Consider the following 13,168-nt stretch of genomic DNA (forward strand, 5'->3'; position numbering starts at 1 on the left):
TTCCCCTCTTGTCGGGTAGATCTTGTCACTGAGAACAATTTAGCTCCGTAAATTAGATGGCCACTGATCAGCTGAATATCAATCTAGACAATGTTGACTGTGTTGACGGGGAATCAACTCGCTTAAAGTTAGGAGATGGCCTAGACTGAATGGATGCCTTCAAGACTATAGGCCATCTTGAATAGTACTAGCCTAGTACTGGTCTATCCAGCACCATGTGAATTAAAACCTTCGCTTGCATGTGGGCATCTGCATCATGACATCAGATTTTATGGATCTTAATTTTAAAATCATTTTCAAAAATAGGGAAGTATATAAGAATAGAGCAGGCATGAAGAGATATTGCTGCTGCGCTGCTTTGGTTTCCAGTGATCCAAGTTTCTGTGACTTGCTATGACCAGAGGTAATGTCTGTGTATGAGCAAGGTTTTTCCTCCAGTAAACTTTTGATTTATACAGTCAGCTGTAATGTGTGAATTAGAGCTGCTCTTGAGAACAGGCTGATAGAATTTAATTCAAAAATAGACTGAATCAGACTCTTCTTGTGAAGAATAATGTGTGTCTTACCTAGAGGTAGTTGACGTTTAGCAGCCTGTAGAAGAGTGAGAGCATCCTAAGCAGCAAAAAGTCTGTGAGCAAAAAGTGCTGCAAAGACAGGGTGATTTGAGAGAGAAAGAGATATGAAAGAAGAATGTACCTGTCACCTCTTCTCTGCTGGAGGTGGCACTCCAGGTTGGACCAGCCATAAGCGATGCCACTAGCCAAAGTTCAGTCTGCCCAGCATGCTCAGACTTCCTTAAGAAAAATATTCCTTAATATATTTCGTAAGAAAATTCCTCAGTAGAATTTGCCATTCTCAAAGCACACACAGTTGAATCCTTATTGTGTAATAAAATCAAAATAAACATTTTATGCAGAGACACATGAGTGGCCAAGCGGTTCGTCTTTCCTGCGTGTGATACCTGACAGCAAAGATTAATTTGAATAGGTGTGTGTGGCAATCCTAAGCCTAGCATGAATTTCAGACTTTCCTCTCACAACAGTTTTTTTGGAGTTAAATTAATTCTCTTTCGTGTTCAGCTAGAATGAAGAGGGTGAATGTTGGTTCTGGGTGATTTTTTTTTCAAGTGCTGACAACCAAGTGAGGAGAAAAGGTAATAACCAATATAAATGGCTTCATAATCTCCCTCTTCTTTTCTATCTGTTCAGAAATGCATGCAAACTGAACTGAAAACCATGTGCATTCATGTTTGTGTGTATGCTGTCTCAGGGAATCAGCTGCAAAATGCAGATAGCCTCGGGTAGTTGCAGACTTGCCCAGAATATTCATGGTAAGTTCAGCACCATCGTGATGCCACGTTCAGCACAGCAACACTATACTGGAACAAGTAACCTCCACTTTTGATGAGAAGATGAATTTTTCAAGCTCTTACAGCTTTCATTTTTAATTCTAAGCACTGCAACACTTTTTGACAGAGACAGAAAAGAGGGGGGTTATTTTCATTTCTGTCCTTAGTGCTTGTGACATATGTGGCCAAACTCTGTCATGTCTTCTATATAAAAAGAATAAGCATATGCTTTCATGTGGGTGAACAAGAGGTTAACTGGACCTTAATGGTGAATATGTTTACATGTTTCTCTATTCTTGCTTACCTCTCAATCCTTTCTATAACAGAATATTCCTGGCATTTCAGAATAAGAGTTTTCTAAATCACAAGCCATTAAATAGTTTCCTAACAGAATTCATAGTATAGAATTCATAGGGATAATAAATTTACATAGGCATAGCCATTCTCTTTTGTTGAATTAGTAAGCAGGAGGGCTGGAGAAAAGTTCCAAACATGAGTTATAAAAGATGTGACAATAAGAGCAGTTTCCAGGATAATTTTCTAGACATCCTTCTAGGGAGTGACTGTTTTGTAACCATCTTGGGATTCCCTTGTATACAGCTCAATCCTGAAACAGTCCAAAATGAAGTTGTAAAGAAATAGAAGATGTATAGAATCAAAGAGATGTATTTTGTGGAATACTTTTTATTAACTATGGATGAATCAAAAAATGACTGTGAGAAACTGGGTTTGTGTTTCCTAAGGAATGCTGTGTGGGGTTTACTTGCAGGAGATAGGAAAGTGAGAATGAATGTGTACTTAGTTTTGTATTAACAGTTATTTCATGGAGGAAAGATTAAAATAATTAGTGTGTTGATTTTTGGATCTCAGCACTTAGGAGAAGAAGTGCAAAATGGAAAAAGGAGGTACAGACTAACAAACAGAACTATGCACCTTAGACGACATTTTGTAGACGTAGAGTGCAGCAAGCATTAAAACTGTTCAACTAAGTAGCTGTTACCTAAGCAGCTTTGTCTTACAGTGTTCAGAGGTGCTGCCTATGTGGGAAAGAGGTCTGGGTGTCAGCGCGCACAAGAGTATGGGCAAGACCACAACCTTAACAGCTATTCCAAATGCAGTCAACTTTGATCTAGAAATCTGGAGAAAGGCTCTATTTCCCTCTCTCTTTCTAAACTTGGGGTATCTGGAGATCTTAAAAGTTCTGAAAGGTTTTATTCTTCCTTTTGATTTTGACATTTCGTATGAATCACTTGAACTCTCTAGCACACAGGAAATCGATACAGCAAGTGAGTAGAATCAGACTCCCCGAGCTTCTCATAAAGCATTTGCAGATTTCTGGCAAAGGGAAACAACAGAAAGTTGTTTTTTTGTGCTTTTTGTGTTTTTATGTTTTTTGTGAAAGTTTTTTGTGTGCTTAAAAGCCTGGAGATACATCACATTGGTGAGCTTGGCAAGGTGAAGACAGAAATATTTTTCTAGCGGAGCAGATAAGTGCATTGTAATTTTACATGTACATCACATAAAAATGCATGACATTTCGGAAGCTTTCTCTGCACAAACCTTGGCTTTCAAGCAGTGGTGGCTGATGTACAAGATATTAAGTATGAGTTGAACTTTTTTTTTTTTCCTATGATTATCCTTCATTCACAGATAAAGTGTTTGGAAAGGGCTTTTTTCTTTTCAAACTCATGGACTTCCAGCTGCTGCTACTCTTAGACTGCAGTGCTACCTTTGTCACTTCATTTTCTTCTAGAAATAGCAAACAGTGCACTGGTGCACTGTGAGTCCTGTCTAACTTGTCATTACAACAATCAGAAGAAACTCACCAAAGACATCAGGTGGGAAGGATGGCACATGAATAAATAATTTATAGCTTGTGATTCATTCCCTATTTTTAGCAGCTTGCTGTTTTTCCAAGACTTCAAAAAAGGCCTAAGAATAGTGTACTCATAAAGTGACATATCCTTTAAGGAGCATATCCTTTATGCAGTTTCCTGTGTTTCATTTGATCTGAGTCCTCCGATTTTGTTGGATTTACATGGATCATAGTGGGTAAGCATCTAAGAGAAAATATTTTGCTTGCTACAAAGGGAAATGTTTTATTTTGAATTTCATTTTTAGATAAATAAAAATGATCTGGAATTGGAACGTTGGATCACAAGTGACACTGAATTTTTTCATCAAATCATGAGTGTTTATTATAATATTGTTCAGTAAAAAAATAATTTAGTTAGTGCAGAGTTAGTACAAGAGACGCTGAGAGAAGTTTGCAATAAATGTTCTAAGCATGTTCCAAGCAAGAGTCCAGCTGATGGGCTGCAATGTTCAAAGCTGGCTTTTCTCTTCTGTGTTTTTTGACTCTTTGCAAAATGTTGAAAATCTGCAAAGCCTCCAGTTTATTCATGTCTTTTTTTGGTTGAAGCTTGGATAGAATTTATAAGATTCAACAAGTGTTTCTGCTTGCTCTAAAACTGTGATTCAAAAATCATCTGTTCAAAGGGAAAAAAATGTCACCCAGCTCCATGTCACCTAACTCCAGTTCTAGCACTAAGAGAAAACAGGGCTTATCCACCTTTTCTTCTGATTTTACAGGTCAATATTTCACAGAAGGGCCTCTTTTAATGTTACATACGGAAGGAAGTTTCTCTCTTAGTTATGCTTGTTTTCCACTAGCAAACTTAAATTACCTGCATGCACTTTGTACAGTGAAGATTCCCCATTCCAGCTGTGTTCCCCAGTCCCATTCCTACCAACGTCTTATTATAGTCACATTCAGATTTTCTTGCTTACTCCGTTTTTGTGACATGGTAAGTTTTTCCTAGGAGAAAAAAAAAATCAATTCATTATCTTAGAGTCCAAAAGAGTTGTAAATGTTGATGCTTTCACTATTATTTCCTGTGTATGCAAGTGAGCGGAGATTTCAAAACTAGTTTTAGATGAAATCTTGGCTGGAACCAAGCACTGGCATCCTGCTATGAAATCAGCAGCCACAGCAATTCACTGGCTGAGAGGCTGCAATTGCTGTGTTTGGCTCTGGGAATATTGCCATTGCTGTCATTGGCTTCACTGATAGAATATCACCATGATCAGCATGACTGAATGAGCCCTTAAGAGAATATAAAAATGCATAGGATGTACTGGCTGGCCTGGGGGGAATTAAGACCATTTTCTTCTAGCTAACAACCTGATTCACAGTCTGAGCACTCCTGGATATTTCTGTGTGTTCAGGGACACCCCTCTTACTTCTTTGTCTGACTGCTGGGTAGATAATGAAGAAGAATAATCTTTAAAAAAAAATCAGCATTTTGAAGATCAACGAAGAAGCAACAAATTGAAGCATAGAAATGAATATTTGATGGCGTGTCAAAAATAAGTGCATAATGGTTGTGTTGCGTGTGTCACCATGAATCATCTACTGCTCCTTATTTGCTTGCAGGAAGATTAAGTCTGTGCAGTTGTATTCTGTGCAAAAGCATACAGAGCACAACTAATCACGAGTTATAACCACAACAAATGTCTTAATTTAGCGTATCTGTTCTTTACAATAAAATCAGTAAGGAATGAGAAGTGATAAGAAAACAAAATATTCTGAGCTCTTCAATATGTCACTTGTTCAAGGAAATGAAAATTAGCAGAATGTTTCACTAGAAAGAAAAGAAACTGTGTCCCCCTAGAAAGATCTTTTATGTGCTGTTTCTTCCCAGGCACTCACTATATGTTTCTGCAATGGATTTCTCCCTCATCTCTCCCTTTTTCTCCTTTTTCATGTGACTCTTTAAGAACGAATAAGCTTAACCCAGTCTTTCTCTGTATACAATGCTTTAAAGCAAAAGGCAAGAATTTGCATGGCACAAAGTACATCAATCCCAGTTCACATTGTAAAAACAGGTGGGAAAGGATATTTTTCAGCATGCTCAATCACCAAAGAAATTACAGAAGTCTCTATCTAGGTAAGATCACGAACTATTAGTTTCCCTCTTCTCTATCTGAGGCTAGTGGACATAAGTTCTCCATTGCAGTCTTTGGTAGAACCTCTGACTGACATCCCTTCGGTGCCACGCTTTGCTTGGATCATTGCTATGACTCTGCATGTCCCAGAGATTCAGTCATCTCTGTTCTTTCATCACCTTCTACATGGCACTTTTGATGCTAAACAAGGATGCTATGAAGTAGCCGTTTGCGACTGTAGAAAGGATTAAGAAGATTGTTCATTAAAAGTTACCATTATTTTATGCAGACTCTTCTGACCAGAAATACACAAGCACGTGCAGGAAAATCAGCATGCCCAGATATGACTGATTGACAGTGAGTGTGAGTGCCTCCTACCAGTGCATATGCAACTGGTCTAACATCCCCTAGAAATACTGGGCTCACTGACTGTATGCTGTGGATTTATACACAAAGAAAAGCCTCACAGTGCATGTGATCAAGCTCTTACTCTCTGATAAATACCTCACTCATTAAAACATATTTCTCCTTTGAAAGACTAATGAATTGCATTTTGTTATTAAAGCTTATATATGAAAATACATTAAGTATGATTAGAAAATTGTTTTCATTAGAATTAATGTTGTAATGCAAATGCATTATGTGGAAGAAAGAAAGAAGACCTCTGCTCTGTGATATAAATTACTTATGAATACAGAGTTTGGAATGAGCCATTCCCAGAAGTCAGATATACTTGCTGGGTTTGTTTCCAAGAAGCAGTTGATAATGAAGAGGGTACAGGACCAGAGAAATCTGGTGTTTGATTTTATCATTCTATTGTTCATTTTTAAAGAGATCTTATCTGGCAACACAGTAACTTATTTGGTGTGAGTTTTGTATCATACAGGTTATTTGCCTCTGCTTTAGAAGAGAGCCTGTAAGTACATTTTTGTTTCCTAATATTCTGCATGAAGGAGTTACACATCAATATGAAGGTAGAAATGAGTGGTCCTTATTATACTCAGCCTTCTCTCCAGATCTATTTCTTAATACTTCTTTTGTACTATATGAGATTCAGTGTTCAAAGATGGGGCTAGTAGCCATTTTGCTCTCACTGGCATTTATGTATGGACCTTTTTCTTCAGTAGGATCCATGCAATGCCAGACTGCAGAATTGCAAATGATCCATTTCAGAAACAATTCCAAGATTTCATTGGGCCATCAATGGAACCTTGTTTTGCAGCTTTGCCATTGTCCTGCCGGTACACTTTTAGGAAGTCATCTCCAGACTTTTGCTTCTCTTTCCAGATCTGTAAAATTAAAATAATAATGAAAAAATGGAGGAAGAAGCTAGTGAGAAGGGGTGAAGCAATCCTCATATTTGCTTTCATTTTCAACCAAGAAAAGTCTTTGAAGGCAGCTTTGAAGTCTTCTTTTCCTAGTTTTGGCACACACACCCCTTTCACCGAGGTCAAGCCATTTCTCTCTGTTGTCAAATTCTGATCTGGAGAAATCTCTCCATAGCAATGCAGATATTACCGGTGAAATTAAAGATAGGATTCATTCACTAATCAAGTACATTTTTTTCCATGTGGGCAAGCTGTCTGGAATCTGTTACAGTCAGTAGAGATCTGGTTAATACAGTCAATAAAGCTTAGACAGCAATTCCACTAGTCAAACATGGGGTAGAAAACACTTCTAAACAGGTGGCTTTTACCATTTCATAGATTGTAGTGCAGCTAAAACACCTGCACAATGTTAGTAGATATCACCCAAATCTTCCAGGAAAGCTATGACTTTCTGGAACTCAGGTAGATACCCCATCTACCTGAAGTTATCTAACATAACTTTAGTTGTTCATACATAAGCATCTAGTGCCATCTGAGCTATCCTAAGGTATCCTACTAACCTGTAGTTACTTCTACTAGCCTGTAGTTGCTGCACGGATCTGCTCTAGCTTGTGTGGCGTGTCCTAGTCCTGGAAAATGTCTCAAGTACCCAAAACATCTCAGATGGCCCTTGGTATGTGTGGAAACTGCATAGACTCCTTTGTGTGCACCAGAAGGGAATGCTAAAAGAGGTTACTCGAGAGCCAAGAGCAGAGTCCTGAAACATCATTACAGGGTCAGAATGATGGCCATTGCTATTTCATTTGGCTCTGCTGCTTGAGAGGAAGCTGTGAAAAGGTACAAACAGAGCATTGCAGGATGAAATGGAATGGGATGTTTGGATATAATGCAACCTGGATCACCCAGGTCAACTGTTCCTTGTTGCTTTCTGTGTGGACTTTCTTCTCTTTAAAAAGGGTACATTTTTAAAAGGCTCAGTAGCTTTTTCAATTAATTGTACTCCACAACACTTTTGTAACCATTCAGTCTGATGTTCTTATTTAATGTCTGATGTCTGGGTGTTGAACTAGCACTGAAAGACCGTGGTGAAGCCTTAATGAGAAACTGATTAAAAGACATCAAAAAGAGTTGATTATGCAATTGTTTATATGTGTCCTTTGGGGATCTTTTTGAAAATCTTTTTATTATTATTATCATTTTAAAAATATTAAGTCTTTTATTTTGGTCCCTATCAGGAAATGCCTACAGAGAATGCCTGGGCAATGGGACATGGGCTTCCAAGATAAACTACTCTCAGTGCGAGCCTATTCTGGATGACAAGGTCTGTATGTTTCCTTTTGTTCTTCTCTTCTCAAAGTCATTTTTCAGCATATATGGATGCAAAGCTAAGCTTAAGGTTAACATACTAATTTGGGACTCTGAGCTGTGTTTCATTTTTGTTTCTGCAGCAAATCCTCCCTGTAAGTTCAGTCAAACTTTTATGCCTTCTTCATACACCTTCTTCACATGTTTTCTAGAAAAGAAAGAATGCTTTATTGCAGTGCCCCTAATGATGTATGTTTATGCAGAGCCTTCTTAGTTTTGTGTTGAGCCTATAGCTGCTACAGTAAATGTTAGTAATAATACCAATGAGACCGAAAGCTTCCTTGGCACAGACATAAAATCTCTCACCTGCTGATTCCACGTTGCACCTGCTAATTCTAACTGTCTTATCAACAGTTGACCTTTCCAGACATCAATATAATTTTCCCTTCAGCAAATACCTAAAGGGACAACAGCAGAAAATTACATAAAAAGGAGTGTGGGTCCCATCTGTTTTTTAAAGATTGAGCCAGCCCTACATTGTATGGGAGTTTATAGAATTAAATTAGCATATAGGGCTAAGCTCCTTCAGAAAGGCTGGAAATGAAGTCCTTTTCTTCTCAAATTGCTCACCTTTTCTTGGATGTGTCATAGACATTCACCCTTACTCAGCTTCCAGACTGTTTTGGCCATGTTTCTGACCTCTTTACCTTTCCCCTATTTTGAGAGCCATGGTGGGACATAAAAAGCATATAGGCTTTGTGCTGTCCCTCTGCCAGGAATGACTTTCCTTCTGAGAATCAGGGTAATGCCCAGCAGTTTGGACCTATTTATGTTTTAGTTTGGGTTTGTTTTCCCACTCTTTCTGATTTTGGAGTTGTACCAGATCCATTGCAAACTGAGAGGAGAAAGAAAAAACCCAGCCTACTTACAGTTCCTTGCAGAGTTAATGAGGATTTAGGTCTCAGGAACTATAGGACTGCACACAGAAATGGCATGATGTGTTTTGGCTGTGGCTCAGCATCCATCCCATAGCATCCATCTTGCTGCTGAATGTGGGCTTTGACAAATGAATGAGAGGAAACAGATCACACCAGCTGCTAAGGGGTGCCCACTCTTACCCACTGGCTAGGCCATTGGGTGGTAGTTTCCCCCTCAATTGCTAGAGGCTTCTAGAAAATACGAAATGCATCACTATATGACTGCAGCCCAAAGGGACTCATTCACATACACATTCAAAGTGTTCCAGTGTAATAGGGTGGCTCTCATGGCAGTTTTACCTGATCTAAGGTGGGACTACCCCAGCCCCTCCTTACATTTTCTTCTCACTGAAAATTAAAAACTTAAATTTGTTTTGGCAAGTCAAATTTCAGTTGAATTAGTTCATTAAATTGTCTTATTGCAGGAGGGCTAGGGCCAGCAGAAGCAAGGGGAGTGAAAGTGTGACCATGATTGAAGGGGGACATCAGATTATGGTAGCTCTAAGTGAGATGGGTTTGCGCTTCTGTGAAACCATCCTCTTAACGATGAGCAAGAGAGGATGTGGGTAGCAGCTGGGTATGGGATGCCAAAAATTCAAAAGCTTTGATTTGGGTTAGGCTGGTATGGGAAACTTGACATAGTAGAGTCCCATGAGTTCCAGAAAATGCTGCTGTATTTCAATGGCCCTCATTATCGTTCGTCTTCATGACTTGCACAGACAAATGCAGACAAATTTTATTTTAAGGAGTTTGGAGAAGAGGACGGGATTATTTCCTTTGCACTGTTTTTGCCTTTTAAAAACTTTGTGGCTATCGTAATAGCTTAAAACTTCTTAAACAGAGTGTTCCTTAAAGAGGGAAGTACAGATGTTCCTCCCTTCCCCCACTGCCTCCCCCACAACCATCCTTATTTGCAAAAGCTTAAAAATTCATTTGGTAGCTCTTTAAGATTTGTGTCAAGCTTTACCAATATTAACATTCGTCAATAGTTTTGAAATCTCTACATAATGCTCTGTGTTACAGATGACTACTCACATCACTCTATGATCTTAAAAAAAAAATCCCTCATTCCCCCCATGGATTTCCATAATCCTCCATTTTGATTAAAGGTGAGATGCAAGCATGCAGAAGGGTGTATTTTTATTTATTGATAGATCCCAGCAGATGCCATGCACCAGCTCCACTTTCTGTGTTTTTGTTTGTTTATAATGCAGACAACAACACAATTTTCACACTTAGCTACCTAACAGCCGGAGTGCTAAGGACGTACACGGTTTAACTTCAAATGCAATGATAGATACATGATCATGGGAACGGGAGTTTTCAAGGTCAACCCAGTGGCAATTGCTACATTCATTATGAGATAACATTGGTAACATAGCAAGGGAAATTGCAAATTTTATAAGCTCTCTGAGGACAGAAGCTCCTGGAGCATGCACTCACTAGTGGATTATGTTCAGATATTGGTTCTTGGTGGTCATGAGCTGTGGCTACAGGATAATACTTGAGAAAAACATGCTCTGTGGCTGCTACGCTCCTAGATAGACTTGGTGAGATTTTCTTGCCCTACAAGCAGCAATGTGCTACATGGCTCAGTGTGTCCCCATGGGTCTAGCAGATGTGATGCAAGGCATCTAGAACTGTGTCATTCTTTAGCAGCAGTTCAACATCAGGCACCATAGGAACCACAGAGCTTCCTGAGTGTGCCTCAAGGGGCATGCCCGTGTGTGCACAGCTATTTCCAGCCCTTGGTTTGGATGTTTGGTCGATACTCAAATGTAGTGTCTTACTCTTGTACGAAATGCCACCCTCCACATGGTAGTTTAGCTCCTGCTCTAGGCACAGGAATTAGTCACAAAAATCTGTATACTGGGTGGCAGTATGTAATAACTGAAAAGCTTCCACTCAGACTGTTAAGTGAGAGAGCTTCACTGCATTTGGCAAAAATCTGTGCTCTGGTTAGAAGACAAATGTGTCTCAGGCAGCAAAGAATATATCTCAGCCTCTATAAAGAGCTATAAATTAGAAACTTAGCCTCTGTGGCCTGTGGCAGCTGGATGTGAGTTTGGCTCTGCTACTGTTTTGAGATGGCTTGGAGCTATGTAACCATGTTAACTCCTTTCTGGGCCTGAACTAATATATCCTGCTCAGCAATATAGTCATATTAGCCACAGTTACATAGGTTTTAGTGGGAAAGCAGTGAACTTCGAGGAAACTGAGAGAGCTCCCAATTGCAAACAAAAGCACAAGGAAATACTGCCTCTTCCCTCCTCTTGGAGGCAGTGGAAGTCTGCTTTGACCTTCCATCAGCTTGTATGGTGCTCGAGGGAGGTAAGATTCACCTTGACTGATGTTTAATTGCCTAAAAGGTACATATAGTCCAAACTATGTGTAGTCCAGTTTTATTCTACTGTCAAGAGAAGGAGACAGAGCCCTCTTCAAGGAGTGATTTATCACTATCCTGAGTGTTTTGTAAGAAGTGGACTGTCCTTGCATGGTGCTTGTCTTCTTTCCCTGACTGCCAAGGAGACACAGTCAGTCAACTTTACCCAGTCACTGAAATTTTAGGGAGTTTTTTAGGTGAGATGGTGTGATTTTGGATATCAGAAAAGAGAGAAGGAAGAAGGAGGCCTTTTCTAGAAAGGAGAACTAGCACAAGCCAAAGAAGGGTAGCTTTCATTGGGTCAGCACCTTGGTTAAAGATGCTTCTCAGCAGCTCACAGTACTCTTTGGAGAGGAGATATGGTGTCTTTAAGCTGGACTGGTGATGAGGAACAAGAAGAAATCTAACTTGGGGACAAAATGGGAATAGAGTGCAGAGCCTAGAGAGCTTGTGCTATAAACCCAGGCAGGACTCATTAGAGGGAGAACAATCATTGGCATCTTGAGATGAACCGTCATTACCTGCTTTGGTTTGGACAGATTAGGAGTCACATCCTACCTAAAACAAAGGAAAAAAATCCTATGGAAACAATGGCTTCTGCAGTAGCCTGAAGTCTGACAGTAAGGAACCCAGTGCTCCTCAATGTACAAAGCTGGTACAGATAGAGAAGAGGCTCCTCTTCCTCCACTAACCTAGTAGAAGGTGGTTGGAAGATAACACTGCTCTGTCTGATACAATCTGACTGCCATGGATAATATATGGCATGGAAAAAGGCTCTGGTGATGGTGCTTGCTCTGGTCTGGAAAGCACCTGACCGTCTCCTCCTCTAGCTCCTTTCTAATGTAAAGACCTTCCTCCGCATCCATGAACAGGACCTGAATTTGCACTGTAGTAGAGTGAAACATCTTACCAAGACGAGAGGAGTACTAAGTAGCAGTAGAAGGTTGCTAGCTCTTAAATGCATCTGCCTTCAAGAAGTGAGACAGAACAGAGTTATACAAGTATTTCACATGAACCGAGCTTTGATCAACACATGGCTGATTTTGGGCACATGCTTTTTCAGCCTTGGAGGTGTTGTATCCACTTGCATGCATATCAATGCATGAATATCAACTTGAATGCATATCAGCTGGTGGGAAGTGATCTTCCCACCCTGTCAACTCATTTTTTTATAGGCACTGAGTCAGGACTTGTTTGTATGATGTTTGAATTTGTCTTCAGGAAATATTGTTAGTGTCAGGAACAGAAAAAAAAATGGTTGTGCTTATTCATCCTTCAGCTCCAGTGCTTCAAAAAGAAGCTTTATTTTATTTTTACAATTAATTTTCTTCTCTGCTAAACTACAACCTCTTAAAACTTGAGGGAAATTGAAATAGTAGTTAGGAGTCAAAGGAGAAGACTGAAGACCAATCAAATTCAAAGATCAGGTTTCTTGTCTGGGAGAAACACTGTCATCTTCTTTTTAGAAGATTTCTAGCACCACACCAACACTCAAGTGGAAAGAGAGATGAACAAGCCCACTGGATGCTGTCTGAGTTGCATGCCATTGCATTAGAGGTAGGAACTTCAGTCCAAGCTATAGGAGCGTGCATTCCTCCCTTTTTAGCGACTTTGTGACCTTCGAATAAGTAAAGTTCAGTATCTTTTTGGTTCTTCTCAGGGCTATTAAGAAATGGGCCTATACAGAGAGAAGTTTATTTTCATGAATTTTTTCATAGGCGTAAGAATACCTTATATGCTTGAGTTCTGTCCAGAAATAGCACGTTGCTCCATGGGCTGGAGATATAGGCAGGGTTCCTAATGAAAATGATTCCAAAAGAGCTCATTCACTCTCTAGCGAAGTGCTGGATACTACTTTCATTTAACAGTGGAGCAGATG

General features: G+C 39.6%; 1 protein-coding gene across 1 annotated transcript in view; it reads left to right on the plus strand.

The window, feature by feature from the left end:
• CRHR2 (corticotropin releasing hormone receptor 2) overlaps positions 1-13,168 on the plus strand; it is a 100,594-nt gene that overhangs the window by 24,298 nt on the left and 63,128 nt on the right. The window contains exon 3 of the mRNA XM_088534798.1: positions 7,860-7,945. Within this exon, the coding sequence (XP_088390924.1) occupies positions 7,860-7,945 (86 nt within the window). The remainder of the gene's footprint in view (positions 1-7,859; positions 7,946-13,168) is intronic.

Source organism: Tinamus guttatus, unplaced genomic scaffold (assembly GCF_059628265.1).
Source record: "Tinamus guttatus ecotype Peru unplaced genomic scaffold, ASM5962826v1 Tinamus_guttatus_pri_ptg000599l, whole genome shotgun sequence".
Taxonomy (NCBI): domain Eukaryota; kingdom Metazoa; phylum Chordata; class Aves; order Tinamiformes; family Tinamidae; genus Tinamus; species Tinamus guttatus.